Genomic DNA, 21,763 nt, shown 5'->3' on the forward strand with positions numbered 1-21,763 from the left:
ACACACACACACACACACACACACACACGATAAGACTATTGCGGAAGTTAGAGTTTACATTGAGCATCTGGGGGAAGTCAAGGGTTAAAGAAGTTTCCCACCACTGCAGAAAGACCTCTGTCCCTTTTTGTCATCCTGCCAAATCCAACATCTGCTGCAAAAGCCTGCTCTTCTTTCACTTTCTTCTGCTGTGACGTGACGCTGACAGATTCACAACTTTTACCTTCATGCACTGAAACACAGAACGTACAAGCACATACATTCACACATTAGTTCAAACACCTCGTTTCAGCTCGGACTGGGAATACGACTTTTGGCAGAACGATCACACTTCCACAAGGATTGGTTTTGATAAACAAACTCTGCACACACATACACACACAAAGCACCTTTGTCGACCTTTTTCCATCTCCATTAGACAAATAGCAGGATATGGGCCATCAGCGTGGGATGAAGCAAACTGAGATAACGTTTATTCTTTGCTGACATTATCTTCATTTATCTTGTCGTGTCGCGGTGAATCCTCCCTCTTGTTAATCCAGATATGAGCCGAGGTTCCTTTGTCCAAGAAACTGATGGGAAAATCATGTCTCTTATCTCAGCCATATAACTGAAGCTACGAAGCCTCAGTCATGTTGGGCTGAGATGGAAGATTCGTTTTTTTTATGTCATTACTCAAACATAGCTGACCTGGAGTGACTGAACTGCAGCTGTTAGCCAGGGCTGCTTGTCATGAAAATGCACTATTAAGAACTTTATTAAGACTTGCAAAGTGATTGTGTTACTGAAATATCTGAAAGGTACAAAGCATGACTGTCTTGTAATTCTTTTCCTGAAGGTGATAAAAAAAACTCTCTCTCTCCCTGATGACCATGGGAGATTTGACATATTTATAAATGAGGTTTGATTGGACCATCTGCAAAGCAACAGGTTTATATTCAGTCTTTCCAGGAAGAAATGACATCACACACCTTATGTGTGCACGCACACACACACACACACACAAACACACACACAGTGGTTTTTAATGAAGAAGAATGGTTCAAGTGAGGTCAGTATTTTTTCACATTCTCCACTAATGGTGTTTGACCGAGTTGTTGGCTGATGGAGGACATACTGGAAAAACAGTCATTTTTGTGTGTCTGTGTGCTGTGTGCATGTGTTTGTGTGGACAGACAGAGGCCATTTGTGTTGTAGTTAGGCCATCTGCTGAGACGAGTAGGTGAGAGTAGCTGGGGGTCTGTCTGAAGTCTGCCTGTGATGAGGGTGAAGCTTTATCCCTTATGTCAAACCAACTACAGCTGATTATACAGTCGAGTGTTTGTTCTACTCAACGATTTATTAAATGTTTGTTTGCTTATACAGATCAGAGATGTGTTGAAGCCAAGTTAGCAAAAGCCACGCAGAGAGATTTTACCTCTGTCGAATGGAACTGAGGACAATGAAGATACTTAGACGTGATCAACGTGAGAATGTCACCAAGATACAGTGACAACACGACGGTCCTCTGGGCTGTGGTGAAGTGATGCTGAAGTGCAGTTTCAGTGCCAATTACCCTGTTTTCAGGCACTCAGCTCTGTACATGTAAAGTTCAACTATTCCACTAGGAAGGCACTTCAGCATTTAAGCAGCATTGTTAAAAAAACCGGGGGATTTTACTGTATAACATATAAATAGTTTTAGGTTGAAGGCAGAGAACTAATGCAAGACTTCTGCTGTCTCTTTTTATTTTGCTCTCCCCACTGATGAATGTTTTAGATATTTAGTCAAGAGAGCTCCTATTGAATCAATAAGGAAAGTCAAGTCTTTTTGTAAAAAGTTGACGCAGACTTTAAAAACAGTGTTTTTCTGTCATCTATCTTCTGTCATAGCTGAGGTTTGCAGTAGTAAGTTCGTAAGTAAAGTTTATTTAATTAGTGCGGAGCTACTCTAGAATTATTCCTTGTCATTAGTGAGTCCGTCTCCAACAGTTCTACAACAATATACTATCACTTTTTTCATTGTTTATGTGCTGATGTTGTGTGCAGAGCTTTTTAATAAACAGTCTAAGTTAGAAAACTTTCTCTTCATCCTACCTGGTTTATCTACAATGCAGTTGTTGATATTATTGCTGACCGCTTGAGTCCAGCTGCTGCTGAAGTTTATCCGTGGACGTAGGGGAGGATATGTTCATCTCAGTCCGCAGAGAGGTTGTTATGCCCCGCCCCCACTGACTGCAAGGAGCTGCCTGTTTGTTTACTCAAATTCTATTACTATTGAACATATTCCAAGTCCAAATCGCACCAAATCTGCCACTACACTTCCTCGGACCATTTTCAATACACATTCTAACTGTGAAGCCGATAATGGGTTGTCGAGATATACGTTCTACATACAGACGTTTGTTTAACAATAAAAGAAACAGAGAAAACTATAATAAGGACCTCAGCTTGCAATCCTGTCATTAATGGCAGTCAGAAAAGTTGCACAAGAATACAACTGGATATCATCAGTCATGATTCAAAGGTTTAGAAAATACAAATGCAGCTTTTTGGTTTGTGGTCTGTAGCTTCATCAACATCCTTTGTTTAGGAAAGCCTCATCGTTAGAGATGAGAGGAGCTAAAGATGAACTCTCACCTCCATGCTCGCTGGTGTGAAGTGTTTTGTACCCACACATTTTAAGAATTGGTTTAAAGGGTAAGCTGCCACAGATGAGAAACTCTAATGCAAGACTAAACATCAAAATGATGTGTTGGACCAAAGGGCTTCTTCTAGGCTATTCCTGGCAAATAGATTTTAAATGTAACACCACATTATTATTACAGGTTACAGAGATGATAGCTCGGGATCGCTAAAAGCAGAATCTCTATCTGCTTCCCCTGTCTCTGCACAAGAAAGGCTTCTATTATAGATAATTATCATCGTGATTTGGTTCTACGTTTCTGGGAGGCATGCAGCACCGCACAGAGCTCCTTCCGTTTTCTCTCTTCATTTTGGAGTTGAGTCATCCCCGTCCCTCGCCCCCCACACACATCCCGAGAGGGGCCAGGGATTCCCCAGAAGGCCGATCCCATGGAGTCGCTTGTGTTTATTGCTAACGAGGGAAGGCTGCGTCTCCGGAACATAAGCGAGTACTTGTTGTGAGCATCAGGAACAGAGTTGGTCAAATTTGTTCACGTTGAGACCAGAGGGCTATTTAACAGCAGCTGCCATATACACATTACATAGAGGCGTGGGAAACTACTGGAGCTTTCTTGCCTTATTTCTTTCTTTTTAAACCCTGCGCTGACTGTGATGGCTTCTACTTCCAGTGAGATATACAACAACCATGAGGTGGATCATCACTGTGAGTATCTGCTGTCTATTGTGTGTGTGTGTGTGTGTGTGTGTGTGTGTGTGTGTGTGTGTGTGTGTGTGTGGGTGGGGGTTGTTTTTGACTGGGGAGACAGGGGGATTGACTGGTTTCCATTAAGGCCAATCAAGTTGAGGTATGATGTATCCTCTCCACATGGGGATATGTGAAACGGATACACAGAAACATACCAAGATGGTGGTTGAATATTCTTTGCCTCTTTCTGTCTTTATGTTATTTGATTGCAAACCACATTGTTTCGTTTGGATTAGCCTATTTTTTTTACCTCCACCAAGGAGGTTATGTTTTCACTCTTGTCCATTCGTTTGTTGGTTCTTTGCTTTTTTTGTAAATTTGGAAGAAATTTCTACGAAACTTGATGGAGTGATGTGGTACAAGTCCAGGAAAGAACCCATTAAATATTGGCGAGGATCTGGTTCACGGGAAGGTTGCAAGATTTGCATTTGAATCTTCATGTCTATTCCAAGGGATTTATTCATTGATCTTGATGAAAAAAAAAATCAGGCACATTTAGGGGAACTGATATCTATGAATGTTTAAATTTGGTGCCGCTTGATTGAATTTATGGAGACTGTTGGACCTTGGCGATGTCGCCTCACAGCAAGAATGTCACTGGTTTGAATACCAGTTTGGGGTCTTTCTGTGTGTTATAACCTTGTATGCATAGGCTTTCTCGGGATACTCCGACTTCCTCCCACTGTCCAACACTTGCAGATTGGAGTAAGGTCAATTTGAGACTCTTAATTGTCTATAGATTTAGCATGAGTAGTTGTTTGTCTTTATATGTTGGCTCTGCAATACACTGGAAACCTGTACAGGATGTACCCTGCCTCTCGCCCAATGTCAGCTGGAATTGGCTCCAGCCTCCCCCTGCAACCCTCAAAGGGTAAGTGGCACAGATAATGAATGGATGGAGTGGGCCTTGGCGGAGGTACGCTCTCTACTTTCTAGTTTATCCTTGTTTCATTCTCTTGATTTGAAGAAACAGGTTCTCGTCTGTGAGAAAAAAAATGGCTTTGTTTGAACACATGGCACTTGAAATTGACAAAGGCTGAGAAAACGTTGGTGGCTTATAATGGACAAAAAAGATACCAGAGACAAACACTTCTCCATAAACAAAGGCTAATACCTAATCTTCTATATATGGGCCATCCTAATAATAATAATACGGTGCAGACTTCTTACTCTGTTAGTGCAGTAAAAGGTTGATGAAAAAGCAAACACATGCCTGAGTTATTGTAACCTTAAGGGCAAATGTGGAAGTCTGAGGAACAAAACTGCAATGGACTTAACTGTCAACACATGGAGCAGCTCAAGATAAATGCATAGATCAGTCCATCTGTACTGTTGATGTGTCCTCATGTGATTTCAACCAGAAAGCGGAGGCTGAGGCTACATCCCTACTGCTACGTTTTCATTTGAAAACTAATCTCTGCCCATATCATTTCTAATCCCCATCCATACAAACCCATGCTTATCAAGTGACTGCTCGTGTACACTGGCCATGCATGTGCTAATGTAAACAGGAAGACATGCGCGTGCGGGCTACACAGGAAGCATTTGGTTGGTAGTTGCAGAAAGAGCTACAAATCAGATTGCTCGATAAATAGCTTGTCTCCTACGCATGTATCATTGTAAAATGCAGAAGACAACAGGGTCAGCGCTGCGTCTACGTCAGCGTTTCCAAACATCTCTATTTCTGCCCGTCCAGACTAAAAGCAGCCCCAGAGCAGTGTGGACATCAGGCGTGTCCGTAGTAGAGTTGATGAGTTGTTTTAAAAAAAGACTAAAACGTAGTAGTGTGGCTGTAGCCTGAGTCTCGGAGGCCACTTCAGGGTTGTTGAGATAAGCCGTCCTCGCTCATCACACACATGCTGTCTCCATTTGCGCCACAGGGGAGCAGAACAACCACAGCAAATAAAACACAACAGGAAGTCTCCAACAGACCCAGATATCTTCCCCTGTAGATATCCAGGCCAAGCCAGATGTTGTTCCTCTTTCCCCTTCTCCCTCCTGTTCTTCACTCTTCCAACCATCCCCAACCCTGTTCCCACTCCCTCCTCCTCTTACACTCCATCTCTTTTTTCCCCCTTTGCCTTCTCTTTCCCATATTCCCCTCCTCCTCTTGGTTTCAGCCTTTCCTCCGGCTCGCAGGAAAGACGTGTCACTGAGTCACTCGTTCTGCTGAGTCATGGAAGTGGCTCTTTTAATCGCCTCCATATGTGCTCTGCCCCAGATCCAGTGGCCTTCGAGCAATCAGCCCTGACCTCTGGGCCAAATCAACGTTTCCCCCTCAGTTACCTCTTCATCCCACATGTTTTGATGGAACTGAATGTTGACATGTGTTTTGATGCAAAATGGCTACTGTATTTCAAAAGACGAATTAATGAAACACAAATCCCTGCATTGGAGCTTTTTATCGCTTTACCAATCAATTTAGAAATTCAGACTCTTGACTAAATTTTGTCAAAGAAATTATAATGCGACCTCTCACTTATGCAGAAATTATGGTATGATCAAATTAAAAGTGTAAAAGTCTGTAATTATTTTCTCGCGAGTATAGATGAAAGTCATCTGTGCATGAAACCAACAAACACACTTGCATCATGTTCACCTCGCCTTGCACAGTTACTCAGCAAGCTTGGTCTCTAATTTAATATGTTTGCAGTAATTTTTTTGCTGAAAGCTTCTTTTCAGGCTCTTAGACCTCGACTTTGATGCTTTTTTTTCCCACGAGAGGAAATAGCAACTTCTGACATTGGTGGGGGTCATGGGTTCCATACTGACAGCCTTGTTTTTTGTTTACGGCTATGGGGAAACTGCGTCCTTTGATAAAAAGAGACATACAGTGGGAATGTGTCAGAAGTTCTTGCACAGAACCTAAAGAAAAGCAGTTCATCAGTTTAGCGGGACAGTAAAAATATTTAGATTGTTTAGGGTTTTGTCCTTTTTTTCCTCAGCGGACAAAGATCCGTGATAGATTTATGATCCTGATCTCAAGGACAAAAAACATTTGTTGGAAGACTTGTTTGCATGTCTACAATGAATCTGTCAATAAGAACTGGTCAAATATTAAGACACTAGCAGTGAGACTATGATTTGTAAATTAGAACTGTTGATGCATCCATGCTTCACATTCACTGCAAATAAGACAGATGTGAGCTCCAGCTTTGACAGGAAGGAAACATTTGTGCTGAATGTTATGAAAACCTCTCTCACGCCTTCGGTCTGCATGTTGATGGAAAAAAGAAGTTGAGCCACATCCATGCAACAAAGGAGCAAAGTAATCATCTCTTGTTCCAGTCAGTGACGATCAACACCATCTCATGACCAGCATCTTTCTTTAATCTCAACATCTATTCTTAGAAAAATATATTTTTTTACGTGTCGACTATATAAGGATTTTGTAGTTAAAGTTAGCTGGACGGATGAATGTGAATCCCTCTGTTGTGCGTGAGCTGGGACACAGGAAGCACAGAAGAGCGAAACAGATTTCCAGAGAACATTTTGGCTTTTGGAACATTTGTCTGTTTAGCAGCCAGGTTGGACGCCAGCGCAGCTTGATTCACTCCAGTTGTTACATGACTATTTCATACCGCTGCACACTGAGTAGTGAAGGGGTCGAAAACAGGCAAATACAAATCGAGAAAGCAGAGCTACAGCAAAAACCACCTATGACAATTGCTCGTGTTTGTCTTTTAGTGAGGGGGCCTGTGTCTCGGAAACTAATTCCTGCATGTTTCCAGGTAGTTGGACATTTTGGAAAAAGACAGTTTCTTGTTCGTCTGTCTAACCTTGGTGAGAAGTAGATGAAAAGGTTAATGCCACTCTTGTGATTGAATGAATATAAGGCTATACAGCCAGCAGATGAGCACAAACTCTGGAAAAAAGTGATCTAGCAATGCTTTGTGTAAAGATAACAGCCTGCCAGGAGCTTTGTGCTAACCGATGAGAACATGATATAGAGTTTGTTTATTCTGTGACAAAAACAAACCACTTCTAATTTAAAATCAAAACTTTTTCCAGGAGTAGTGGTATCCTGAAGTCGCTATAATGGTTTGTCTCTAACGGTTGCCCAGCTAAGCACACACAAAACATTATTATGTGCTGTGCTGTGCTGAGCAGGCTTTTTATTTTTAACTTTTTTAAAAAAGCTTCAGTTTCATATTTAGCATCCAGGAAGTGATTGTAATAGTTGGAAATATCTCTTTGCAAGAAAAAGAAGCATGAGCGTATTTCCTCAAATGTTATATTATTTTAAAAGATTTTTTTTCTCGAGAGTTAGAGGAGGTTATGTTTTAGATATTTTCAGAATTTGTCAAGAAATAATGCAGAGATCTTTATGAAATCAGGCATATGTAGAATGTGAATACCTTTAAACAGTTGAAATTTGGTGCGTATGTAAACATTGTGCTTCTGATCTCAATACATGTATATATGCAATATGGTGATAAAGTGAAGTTAAGCTCTCTCCGAGTGGCCTTCTGGTAGTTTTGTGGTTCCGAGTAACTGAGCGTTTCGGGAAATTGAGCCCTGGAGGGTTCTAGGAGATGATCCAATGTTTTCAGTGGAAACACACACACACACACACACACACACACATACACACACATTCACACACACACATGATCTAATACCCTCCTCTGTGAAACAAAGCAGTGGGCGGGAGAGAGCAGATGGACACACACAAGGACATGGATGTAGGGAGGATATTTCCTCTTGTCTGTGAACACACACACACACACACACACACACACACACATTGTCCTCTGGAGCGTTGACTTAACATCACATGTCTTGAGATGGCTCCCCCACATCCACAATGTTCTCCATTCACTTTCTCTTGAATGAGGGGTGTGGCTGCCGAATGCCGTCCGAGCCACTCGGGATGGCGGTCACGTGACTGGGGCGTGGGCGTGGCCAGGAGAGCCGCGGCAGCACACCAGCCTCACCAGCTGGAGCAGTGATAGAGAGAGGAAGAGAAGTGTGAGAGGAAGAGAGAGGAGAAGGAGAGGAAAGGGTTGGGTGAGTCGCTTGCACGTTCGCCGTGTGCTTTCTCTGTCTTGTCGATGCCTGTGGATGATTGTGGAGAGGGGATCCGTGTGGAGGAGGGAGGGAGGAGCGGATGTGGACGGCTGGTGGCAGGGTTCCTTTACCTGGTGTCTTCTGTGTGTGCTGTGTTAAAGTGTGGAGGTTGAGAGGGGGGGTGTTGTTACCATGAGATCCACAGTAAACTCCTCGTGCAGCTCGCAGGCCTTGTGCCTTTTCTATTTCTCTCCCCCCCTTCTCTATCCTTCCCCATTGTTAAGCCAGAGGGGAGAGTTTGGGGGTCACTTCCACCCTTCTTCCCCCCCCTAACTCACTCCCCTCCTCATTTCTTTCTCCCTCTCCCTCCCATTGTCTCCTCGGCTCTGGAGCATGCATGGGTAATCAATCCCCCATAATGGGACACAGTGTTGACCAATCAGGAGACGTCCCTGTTGCTCTTTAAGTTGCCAGTTCCTCGGGGGCCATGTCTTCTCCAGCTCCTCACACATCAGGGCAGTGTCCAGACACACTCTGACCCAGCGGTGATGGAGCCGGGCTGTTTCTAACGTGATTTAGTTTTGAAAATCCCTCGTGTCTGCTGCTCTCAAGGGGAGTTTGTTTCCGAGTTCTAGGAAGGGTGAAGAGAGGCACAGGTCAATTTCATTGATTTTCTAGATTCGCTCCTCCAGGGGGAATCGTAACTCTTCTCTTTGGTCTTCTGGTGGGAAGAACATTAGGTTGTGGTTACTCAATTAGCTGAAATTGTTTTGGGCCCCAGAGGCCAGCAACCGGAAAAACAAGTTTTAAAAAGTTGTGTTGGTTGGATTCTGCATCTAAAATCTCTCAACACCTCATTAAATAACCAAGAAAACAGAAACTAGTGATTTGTTCCTCCTTCATGAACGGTGTAGTCACGTAGACGTGCACATTGAGACGACTGTATGATATAAGATAAAAACTTTATTGATCCACACCCCGGGGAAATTCCGTTGTTACGGCAGCGGTTTCCTGAAGCTGATCACACAGAGCCTGTGAATCCTCAAATGCTGCCTCCTATCTGATTTACATAAAGCTTTATTACCACATGCTTCACGATAGGCGGCAGTTAAAGCCACTCAGCCATTGTTTGCATAATGCTAATCAGATTAGCTTGCCGATAATAAGTAATTCAATCACCACTGATAAACACTTCATTAGGATTGTTTGGGGCCCAGCAGCATGAAATAAATTCACACACACAGGCTCCCCCCCCACCCCCCTCCTCTGCTGTAATTAACAGCCTGATCTCGCATAACAAGTCTTGTCGGAGATATCAATTTCAAGAAACCGTGCGTTGTGTTTGCAGGTGCACACAAAGGTTTGAAACCTGGTTTTATGAGTCAATCGAAACTATCCACTTCTACTATCTACTTCTGGCCTGTTTTTTGACCAAAGAATTTGCCCTGAAGGCAGCAGAGCTCAAAGGAGAAAAGGCGTAAACTTGGTTTACAGTAAACAACCAGGCTGTTGGTCTGAGGTATTCGTTCCCACATTACAGTATGTCTTCATCGCTCTCGGGCTAAGTGTATCCATGTGTATAGAGCAGAGTCTCACATGGACGTGGTCCTTCTTGTCCTCCTCCATCTGCAAGTGGTGTTATGTTTTTGTCTGTGGTTTTGTCACCAGCAGTTTTGTAAAATGCAGCAGGAAGTTGGAGATGGTACATTTCTGTATGTGTAGAGTATCTTTGTAGCTGCTCACAGCAAGAGGATGTGACCTCATCAACATGTCAGTCACGCATGGGAGCCAGTCAAATATGTCCTGTCAGAGGTGACAAGTTGTCTGCAGACACTCGAGGGGTGGAGGGGAGAGGGAGGAATGTGCCAGTTTGCGGTGGTCTCTTCAGCGACGTGGCAGCGTCATGCCTCCAGGTTTTGAGGCTCAGGCTGTCACTTTGTTCTTGATTCGGGAGCGATCATTGTTAATCACAGAACGTGTCTTGGCGTGTACTTCACAAACAACTCATGTTTGTTTGTGATTAGCACTTAGAGAGCTTATCAACGAGAATTTATTTTACAGAATGAAATTTCTTAACTATCACCCCAGATTTCTTATTGTTTATTCATACAACAGTCCGGATCGCTAACTCTCGTTTCAAAATCGGCAAACACCAATATGTCTGTGAGAGGCTCATATTGGCCAACAGTGGGTCTGGCTCTACAAAGAATCATAAAGTGCAGAAATCAGCTCTCATTTCCTCTCATTAAACACTACACAGCATCCATCTTGAACTATTCAAACCAGCCCCTTTCCCAGCTCATACTTGGTGGTTTGTGATTTACTGCAGCGTGGGCTCTGTTTGTCCTTTGCCCTTTACCAGTTCCCTCTATTGCAGCTGTGGACGTCTTTGTGGCTCGTTCCCCCTTCGTGTTTCCCAGAAATGTTTGGTCTTGGAGTTACAGCTGCGGTCGCTCTGCCTGCAGTGCTGAGAGCTGCCCAGTACAATCGTACTCGGCACCACAATGGCTTCCCCGCTGCGTTGGCCGTTAGTTTCTCATTTTCTCAGTCTCTGCTTACAGCTATCCGTTCGGGGTGTGCTCACTCTTGTTGTGTTTTCCGGCTTGTCGCTGTTATTGCAGCCATCATCTCCCATCTCATCTATCTCCCATCGTGCCCTCTGACCACGCACAGCTCCTCCCTCCATCTCCTCTCACTCTGTCAGTCTTGTGGAGGAGTTTTGGGGACAGGTCATTATCTACACTCGCCAGACGTTTCCGTGCATGGAGCTACATTTCAACGCCGAACGGCACCATCTGCTTTGCTCCACGTCAGGCCGGGGGGTCTCACTCTCAGTGGGCTGACACAAGTGACAAGACTAAAAGATGGAGTGGGGCCACTTGAATTCTTCAGACCTGCTTTCTGAAGCGGCGGCATCTGTTTGTGTCAACTGCGGCTGTCATCAACCTCGCCAGACCTCGACTGCAGGGAGTTATTATGACGGAGAAACATGTCAGGATTTTTAATCAACGTGTTCCTCTGGGTTCAAAGTATGGCCGGGGGATTGAGAGGGGGATTTCCTGTTGGATGTACTTGACAGCGGCGTGAGAACTTCGGTGTGTCCTCCCAGCTCCCCTTTGTCGACCCCACTACGTCACTACCTGTCGAAAATACACCATTATCCCCCCGTCAAACAGAACGTGGCGTAGCACAAAGCTAGTGACCTGTGCTCCTTTAAACACATGTTCACACTTGACATTCAAGTCAACTGCACCAGGTGAAAACTGGGAAATACTCTCATAGTGGATTGTTGTTGGCTCAATTTCAGATCACAACTTTAAGAAACACGCCTACCACAGTGTGAATTGCTGGGCGTCAGTATGGCTGACAAATGCTGCTGAATGGTGCCCAAACCAATTCACCCATGTTGTTCCAAAGTTGTTTTCTATTTGCCTCCACCCCCTAATGAAGCATTCAAATCTCTTTCTAGCGCTTCCTGTGAAACACATACTTGAATATTTTTTAAGAGTACAGCTGCACGGCTCCAATGCACTGTGGGTTTAATCCATCTACAGTATACGCTCTGTGTAACAGGTTGTTGTCACAGTTGGGGACAACCCACCAAAGTCTCCGCTGTGATCCACTAAATGAATTAGTGCCGTTACTCATTATCAGGAAAATAAGCAATTAGTAGACGACTGAAAATGGTGGTGATGTGTTGTATTGTGGTTGTTTTCAAAATGAGACTGTGCATTTCTCATTTGAGACTTTTCCTAACTGCAATCATAAAACTATACCCTGTACATTTTTTTTAGATTATAGTAAATTGGTCTTATGTTAATCCTGTATTCATGTGACACACATAGGATGGTCAGTCAACTCGTGTGCTGCCTTGGTCTTTCTGGACTGCTCCATCTATCTCTTCCAGGCAGGAGCAGCCATAAAACTTTATGACCTCTTCCTCTTTAGGGGGAGCCACCATGGGGCCAGTGGAAATATCATCTCCGGTTTGCAAAAAGAGAGGGGAAGAGAAAACACAGGACAGTAACAGAGAAACACTGACATGTACACACACACACACACACACACACACACACACACACACACACACACACACACACACACACACAGGAGAGAGAGGAAGCTGTACTCGGGCAGTTTCACCTCATGGGAACCATGTTCAAAATGTTGTTTCAAATAGCAGACAGTGTTTAAGAGCTGTCAGTATCTGTGAGTTAAAGTGTGTGAGTGGAAGAGCAGACCTGATCCCTTCTTTTCCCAAATCTAAATCCCCTAAGGAGCATATTCTTCGACAGACTGAAGTCAAGTGTTGGAAGAAAACCAAGTACAATATTTGATTACTAGCATGGTACTACCTTAGAGAAATCCAATTGGCTAGGGCATGATATTTTCAAATTTACTTTGTTTAAAGAAAAAGGATATTTATCAATAAAATCAACCAATAATATTCCTTTTTGTCAAAGGCAAGTTTTATTTATAGAAAGTTAGTCGACTGAAAACAAGTTCCAGAGGAATCAAAGTTGGATAAACCTAATTTCTTATCCTCAGTAGAGGCTGAGTGTGTGATTAAGTCTTGGACATGTCATCAAGTTGGTAGATTTCCTCTGTTTAATCAAATTGCATGGCTGAATCTGATTTTGATGCTTATAGTCACATTATTTAAAAACGAGTGAACAGCTTTTGCAGGGAAGCTTCATTCAGTTTAGTAATAATAAATGAGAAGCAATAACAATAGACGGTAGTGTTGATAAGATAAATACAGTAATAATAAATGAAAAATGGGAATAGAATCAACATAAACATAATAATAGAGTTAGAACACTTTGCACACACATAATGGATGTAGATCTTTATAATAATATTTTCATGAGACGGATTTTCCTGCAACTGTATCCTGTGTGTGTGCGGTAGGGTTTTCAAACTCTTCTTCTTGGCTGTGGAGCCAAACATCAGAGCATTAAAAGCTTCTTCCATGATGGCAAAGCTGAAAACAAATTATAACGTGGTCAATTATACATAGACCAGTTCCTTATGCACAGCGTCAATCATCAACCGAACCATTTCAACACTTTGGCTCATCATGCAAATCATTTTATAATTTCTGTCCATCTTTGCTTCTTTTTGCTTTGCTCCTTTTTCTTTAAATTGTCATGACCCTGAGCTGCAGTCAAACAATAACATGCAAAACATAACTTCCCCACGTAATGCAAAACAGGGGAAAGTGGTGGTGTGGCATGCATGGATTGATGGAAACTTTAATTTCTTTTTTTTCTTTTTTTTAGTAGGTATCTCAAGAACACAACTGCGGCTTTGTTTCTGGAACTGGCACATCGCTCGAGTTCCAGCCAGTGAATATTAAACTGTAGGGATGGATGTGATGTTTCTGATGTGGTTTTAATGAAGGCCTTGAGAGGGGCGCGTTGAGTTATGTGAATCTAGAGTGGGAAGCTGATTCTCTTGTTGTATCTGATCGGAGGGAAACACTTTGTGTTGGTTTTCCAGGAAGGCTGGGTTACAGGCCAGTTTGAGGAAAGAACACGGCGTCCTCCATGCTTCAGGGTAGTGGTTGTTGATAAATGTCAGCTGAATGTTTACATGTTGCTTTTTGAAATGCTACCCTGATGTATTACTTTTCTGCGAAGGTTGATGCCAGACAAGAATTGTTCTGTGAAAGCCTGTGTTGTATTTTCTGGTTTCCACTGAGCTTTAATGGAGTTCAGGGTTGACAACAATACATTCTGCTATATTGTGCTGTGGTGTTTGCCCAAATTAGCCCAAATTAATGTAATGGTTACAAGTGAGAGATTTCCACTGTCTGTGGATTTGTGCAGTTTGTCAAAGGCTTGTCCACAAGATTTGCAGTGATCAACGAATGGTAATAATCCATATTTACTTGTTTGACCTTACTGTGCACTGGTGCTCTACAATACATGAGGCACAAGTTATTCATTTAAGGTTGACTCCAGTGATTTAAATTTGGGGGACCTGTGACAGACATATTAGATATCCTGACTGTTAGTCCAGAGTATGAGTCAATCTCCCCCAAAACACCGGATGCTATACCATTCCCATAATGCAATGCATAAGTTCTCTCATGGTCCTGCATGGTAAATCTTTCAAACTCTGAAAAGTTTGATATACTCCAAGCTCAAGTTATTTTCTCAGACGCTGCCTTCAGAGCCACAGAAAACATTCAGAGCTGAACTATAACTGTTTTCACAAGCTGAGCATTCTGTTTCCTTGTGTGAAGACTAAAACTGACATTCATGTGTAAAACTGTTCTAGCGCAGAAACAAACTCTGTGGTTTTTGTCTGCTGCGACGAACAGGCAAACCAAACGCCAACGGCATTTTTTTTACCAGTTATCTTGTCTTTCAGAGAATCTTATATTGCAAACCATGAACGAGCTGCATTATGGCGTCTTTAGAAATGTAAGGAATCGCATGTAAACCCCAATGATCACACTGGCAACAGCCGCCATTCAGCTACAAGTGCCCTCGTTTGAAGATAAAACACCGGAGTCATCTCTTTGATGGGATCTATTTAATCATGCAAGTAAAAATCCTGAACGCACCTCCATCCATCACACAAAGCTCTCGGATCAGATAATCCTTAGGTGCAGCTTTTGCTCGGCACGAGGCAAAAAAAACCCAACCTCAGCAGTGTATCTATTGGAACTTATCTTCACATAACATCTGTTTGCAGTTTATTAAAGCTGTTCTCTTTTTGACAGTTTGGGTTGATGAAGGAAGATAAGGTTCCAAATATCAGACACTTGTTTGTCTCTTTGCACAGGTCCGTTTCCCATTTTCATTTTATTTGAATGAAACTTTGCTTCCCACTGATTCACTTCAGCTTTTGATTTGGCTTCTATTAAATAAAACAGTGCTATTCAAATGAATTGTATTTATCCAGTGACGTCTTACATGTCTGATGTCTATTTCAATGCATCCGCTGGGTCTGTTATTTTAAGAGCAGTTTTGGTTTTAATGGCCACTGAGTCACTATCTGAGTCGTAATGTGTCATTCATCCTCAGTCCTACATTTAATGAGGCGCTGAGCATCCTCATCTGTCGTTAAGAAACGAACAGTCGAGCGATGTATACATTCCTAACAACAATAGGGAAACGTTCATTATGGAGATAAATTGGGAGGCTGTGGCTCAGGAGGTTGAGCGGGTCGTCCACTTGCCAGACGGTCGGCAGTTTGATCCTAGTGTCCCCCATTCCGCGTGCCAAAGTGTCCACAATGCATGATGGGGCAGTTGAGTGTGTCCAGTGAGCTCACGGCTCATACTGTTGCATGTGTAGTATACATTTGGGCTTTTCTCGTATACACAAAATCTGCATATAAAGCAGCTGGATTACTCATTTAAACATCCTACTTAGTATGAATAGTATGTTAGCGAGCAGGTTTCGAAACAGAGTTGCAGTCACTGTTCACGTGTAATGAGGTTGTTTAACCAGAAGGGTCATTGTTTCTGCAGTGGCAGAGGTTAGACATGCTTTGTCTGTGGAGGATCACGACACGTGGAGAATGAATTGACACTTCTGAGGCCTACTGTAAATGGCAGAGCTGTTAGTCGGGTAAACAAGGGACAGTTGTTTGAAAAAGCAGCGACTAGCGGTTGCTAAACGACGCCTCAGCTTTGAGAATGAAAGGGGTATGATTAGGAAGCAGCACTGACAGAAATGGCACTGGACTTTATGAGAAAGGGAAGTGAATATCCAAACAGCTGGTGGTTGTCAAGCTGGCTAACACGTCGACTTTCCCGTATGCTGCTTTGCTTGTTCTTCCCTTTTCCGCTGTGTTCACATGGCTCACATGTGCTTGTTTTTGTTACCACGGCCGTGTGTTTGTCTCTGCCACAGTGTGACTGTTTGTCTATTCTCGGAGGGAAGCGGAGAGAGAAGCCAGCAGATGGCCTGGGGGGGCGAGGGGGAGGATGTGGTGGCGTGGTCAGGGTGCCCCAGAAGGCTGTTTTGTCTGTAGACCTGGAGTATATATCATTAGAGCTAATTTTACATTGTGCCATTCAAACGGTTACCCATCCAGTCAGACTGAAGCAGTAGTGTTCAGTGACGAAATTAGACTTTTTGACGCTACGCAAACATTTGCGATGACATATCAGATTCAGCTTTAATAATGCCATACTACAGATCAGGGTGCAGTTCACTTTTAAAGTTGGAATTAGCTTTTCACACATGAACAAAACTGCTCAATAGCACAAAATGTCTGTAGTGTTCAGGTGAGGGGTGGTGCTGCAGACAGAGGCAGGATGCTACATATAAATTCCTTTGCAGAGATCATGTTTTTGTTCTCACCAAAAACTCTCAGCATCATTCGTTTTTGCATTTGTCGCGTGTTTGAAACTTCATCAACAGAGGATCTCCTGCTGCACAGATATTCTGCTTTAGACATTATTCTTGGGGATGTGCCTGAGAAAGTCCACAGACAGTCCAGTGGCTCTTACTCGGACATTTGCGTTCACACATACAGCCCCTGTGGAGAAAGTCCAGAGATTATCCCGAGCTCAGTGCATATCCGAAAGCAGCTTTCGACACATTACCCATGGAACATGAAAACATAAAAGCAGAGCAGCGTTACAATTTAACAGCAGACTAAAGATTAATTATTCCAAATACCTGAGGATTTTTGTGTCCAAGACATAATACGTTTTCTGTGTCAGGTTTCCTGAGGACATGAGTGCAGCACTAAATCAGCTGTAGCCCACCGTGATGCAGGACTCACAGAAGGTTCACATCAGCTGCCACCTCAATGTTAGGATCGCTGTTACTGTAAAATGAATTCCCAAGCATGAAGGGAAATTGCCCTTTTTGGGTGTGTAAATTATCAAAAAACATCACAACCTCTTAAACTGAACACTTACCGACTGTTGATGGGCACATGGGGATTTTCCCCTTTTCCAAAGATTGAGTTCCAGCCAAGCCACACAGTTCATCACGTTGTGTGGGAAGTGAAGGTTGGAGAGACTGACGGATACAGTCGAGACTGCTTGAAGGTGTGGTGCAGCCCTTCCTCATCCAAAATTGCAACTCTTGTCTCCTGCGTGGAAAATGATTCAGAGAATGTCTCAGCTCATTCATCAGTACTCCCGTGAGTTTGGATCTGTGTAGCAGGCCGCTGGTGCTCAGCAAAACACCTCACCCCTGTCTGATCCTGTTTGTCATCAGGATTACGCAAAAGCTACTGAACAGATTTCCACAGAACTCGGGTGGATGAATGGTGGGAACGATTGGACCTGGGCCAAGAGAGAACCCATTCAGTTTTGGCAATGACGGAACAAAGGAGTGGAGTCAATATATTTTTTGCACTTTTTATAAAATTGCTAGTTTATGGACATTTTGCGTGAAATTTGTTGAGGATTGATTACATTTAGTGAAATTGTTGGGCCTTGGAGGAATATGCATGCTTAAAACTTCCCATTCAATCTTCTGGATTATACAGTCAACTTTAATACTCCTTCCGTGTGTGTGTGCAGCTGCTCACTGGAGAAACGTCTTCCAGGACAAAATGACACAGAGCCACAGAGGAAGGTTTTTCTTTTTCCGCTGTGACAACTGTGTGCATCAGAGGAAATTGGTGCTTGTAGCCAGATCACATCCTCCCACTTTCTGCCCTGCCTCCATTTCATACTTTCTGTCTTATCGGTGGTGCCCAGGAAGTCAAAAACAACTCTGAAATGTCAAGAAATGTTGTACTGTCGTCGTGTGTTTCATTTATATTCATATCACCAACAGGCTCAATGTTAAAAAACACAGGCGGACTGCAGCTGCGTCATGTCAGACAGACAAATCAAAAGCACAAAGGCCTCTTATGTTCCTCAACAAAAACTCTGGCTTTCCTGAGAAAAATAATACACCCAAAACACAGCTTATAAACTGTACCCGTCTGTCATTCAGGTTTCCAGACAGAGAGATGAGGATGTAGTCAGAAGGGCTGTGTCCCTTCAGCTGTATGTTTCTGTGGTTTCTAGTCTCTCACCACTACAGCAAGTTTCTGTGGCAGCCCAGGAAACGCTGTCTCCTCCTACTTTAATCGCTGAGGCTGCTGCTGCATGCACATGCTAGCGCTTGGCAGAGTCGAGCCGTGTTTTTTTTTTTCAGTTCGCTTGTTGCAGCTGTGCTTTGGCGTTTGGCCTCCGTCTTGGATTCACCTTAAAGTGAGGTAAGATGGAAGTGATCTGCAGTTGGCAGCTCCTGGCGTCGCCATTGTTTTGATTCCTTTTACAAATATGAAATTAAGCTCTAAATCTACAGCTGCAGTGTTTCATTATGGCTTCAGCCTCGACATCATTTATTTTAGAAACATTTCTCTTGTGCGCAAACATGAGGTCATTGCTGGTGGAAACACGTGCAACATACGGAGGAAGACGTGTCTGTTCCTGATTGTTTTATTAGTGATTTTCATAGTGTTTTCTTTGGAGGAATGATTACACTCAGGGGAAAGTTTCGTTTGTTATTTCATGTGTCTGTGTGAATCAGCCTCCTTTCTGCCATTATCTTCTCTTTTTTGCGTTTTTGTGGCCGACAGATGACAGATCACCTCACTGGTGTCGTCTTGAACAAAGGCGAGTGTGCATAGATGTGAACTTTAAGTCTGATGCACCCTGTTTCACACAGGAAACAAACCTCTCACACCAGTACCTCCAGTCGTCTTCACGCTGAACTCTGCTTTTCTTTTTGACTAAACTCCTCTTTTCTCTTCTTCTTCTTGTCTCCTTGCTCCGTGTCCCTCAGGGTCAGAGGTCAGTCTGAGCCACAGCAACATGTCTGAGTCCGCCAAGCCCCATCCCCCCGGGCCTCCGGTCAAAGGGGAGAAGACCCATGGCAGCGACTTCAGCTACGTGGGCATCGATGCCATCCTGGAGCAGATGAGGAGGAAGGCCATGAAGCAGGGTTTCGAGTTTAACATCATGGTTGTGGGTGAGTGTGACGTGCACTTCTGCGACATTTAACAGAAAAGGTCTCATCAGTGTGATTGCTCAGCTGCAGGATCAGTCAAGAGAGTTGTAAGCTGTTTGTCTTTTTAATTTATAACCTTTTCTCAAATTCCTGACAGGAAGTAAGTGTGGCGTGAATCAGTGTTGACACATTTGTTCTATGCAGCCATAACTAGAATTTGTCGAAGGTGGCACGGTGCGGCAGTGGTTAGCACTCACCTCACAGGAAAACGGTTCATGATTCAAGTTCCGGTCTCTGGGCCTTCGACTGTGCTGCATGTTCCCCCCCGTGTCTGTGTGGGGTTTCTCTGACTTCCTCCCGCAGTCTAAAGACATGCAGATTGGGGTTAGGTTAATCTGACGCTCTAAATTGACTATAGATGTGAATGTGAGTGTGAACGGTTGTTTGTCTTTGTATGTGCGCCCTGCGACCGAACTGGCGAACTGTCCACCTCTTGCCCAATGTCAGCTGGGATTGGCTCAAATACCCCCCCATCCACGACCCTCAAAGGATAAGATAATGGATGGAGAGAATTCATCCTTTGCCATAACCAAGTGATTTTGTAAGAACTTCACTTAACCATCTTCCTACTGTAGTTGCCATGACAATATTTTAGCAGTGAAAAAGTTTGTTTTAGCCCATATATGGCTAATGCAAAATCATTGCTTGTATAAACATATCGTTGCTATGACAACAGGAACTCGCCTCACTGTATGAATCCAAGTTAACATCTGTGGTATGATGTAAAGATTAACTGTTAGCTTCTCTTCCTGGTTTGACGCTGAGCTTGACATTGAGCCTAATTGTTAAAAAACTCTTAAGTGACACAGATGAGAACTTGCCTCTGCAATTGCTTCCAAATTTCTTATGTTTACAACAGTTATTGTGTCTGAAGATTAGGGGTTAACCATTATAAACATATTCAATTTATGTTGCAACAACACACAATGCAGAGCAAAGCAAGTCACAAGTATCTGACAGTGCTCTGCAAGAAGACATCGCACAGTCAGCACCAAATACAAACTATACATCTTGTCAGGATCTCACACACACATTGTTTAGTCTGCAGAGACTCTGACCTAAAAAATTAACTTTTCCACTTTTTCTTAATTATATTTATCATGATACTTCTCCTTTGCTTCGATGCAGTCATAAAAAGCAAAGAAATATATGTTTGGTTCTACTTCATTGGTTGTGTGAAGGGTCAGTCAGCACGAGCTTTCATCAACGAGCTCTTTTCTTTGTGTGCGTGACGGCACACACACACACACGAACGCACACACACACACACTTGAGTGAATAAAAGGAGGCTGTCAGGTTGGGAAAGTGGCATAATGGTGGCAATTACTCCGAAGCCGAAGCGCACGCTCCTGAGGGAGCACTCACACCTCCTTCGAGAGCTGCAACACACCGCCAATTAGTTGCCATCGTCATGCACTTACACACACACACACACATGCACACGCACACCTCCACGAAGGCATCTCTGTTCTCACATGCCGGCCGCTCGTTTGAAAGACAAACCAAATCTATGCACATACTTTCCTCAGAGAAGGGAATGTCAACATTTATTTTTGTCACACACTGAGATATAGCGCCTCAGAAAATCCTGATTTAGATTTGTAATTCGATCCTAATTAGAAGTTGTTTATTTACATTGGCATGACGGTAGTTGCTGTAGAATTCAGTCCCTACAGGGCACTTCTTTATGCACACAGTGAGATGGCACATCTCCAAGGAGACGTGTTCACAACATGACAAATGTGGATTTGTTACCTCAACCAAATATGTTATGTTTTTACCCCTGTTTGCCTGTTGGTTTGTTTGTCAGCAGGATTACGCCATAAACACTTAAAGGATTACTACAAAACTTGATGGAAAGATGCGGAATAGGTCAGGAACAAATCTGTCTAAGTTTTGTCGCAGATCCGGATCAGAAGGCGAATCTAGGAATTTATTCTCAATATTCCACATAGAATAATTCATGCATCTTGATGAAAATGTGACAGATTGATTGAATTTAAGGAGACTGTTGGGCCTTGGCGGAGGTATGCGCTCTGCTGAGTGCTGTTCTCCTTGCACATGACTCACCAGATGTTTATTTGTGGGAACAAACAAAGTAAAAACTCTGTAATCTTTCACACATGTGCGTCTCAGATTGCCTTCATAACGTTGACGTGACACGTAGCCACTTGTAGCGCTCCGACCCCTTTAAGGATGAAGTGAAACTTGTCTCATTAGATGATACACAACACTGTTGTGAAATAACACTCTGACGCTGTGTGGACTGGAGTGGAACACAATAAAACTTTACAATGGAGGAAAAGAATGATGGGTTTAAATTGGAATGAGGTAATTTCTGATCGCCAGAGGGAACTTTGACACACAACATGTTATGTTTACAAATACTTGGCTCACAC

General features: G+C 43.2%; 1 protein-coding gene across 9 annotated transcripts in view; it reads left to right on the top strand.

Annotated features, from left to right (window-relative positions):
* Positions 1–21,763, top strand: part of sept9b (septin 9b) — a 76,226-nt gene that overhangs the window by 39,792 nt on the left and 14,671 nt on the right. For 6 of the 9 annotated variants that reach the window (XR_007034692.1, XR_007034691.1, XM_035167856.2 and 3 more), the window contains one exon: positions 19,140–19,325. Coding sequence is in view for 7 of the 9 variants with exons in the window: in XM_035167856.2 (XP_035023747.1) it covers positions 19,140–19,325 (186 nt within the window). In the remaining 2 variants the exon portion in view is untranslated. Of the gene's footprint in view, positions 1–3,172; positions 3,328–8,140; positions 8,380–17,937; positions 18,568–19,139; positions 19,326–21,763 lie in introns of those variants that run through there. The other 3 variants (XM_035167873.2, XM_035167895.2, XM_035167905.2) reach the window with 3 other exon arrangements.

Source organism: Hippoglossus stenolepis, chromosome 2 (assembly GCF_022539355.2).
Source record: "Hippoglossus stenolepis isolate QCI-W04-F060 chromosome 2, HSTE1.2, whole genome shotgun sequence".
NCBI lineage: Eukaryota > Metazoa > Chordata > Actinopteri > Pleuronectiformes > Pleuronectidae > Hippoglossus > Hippoglossus stenolepis.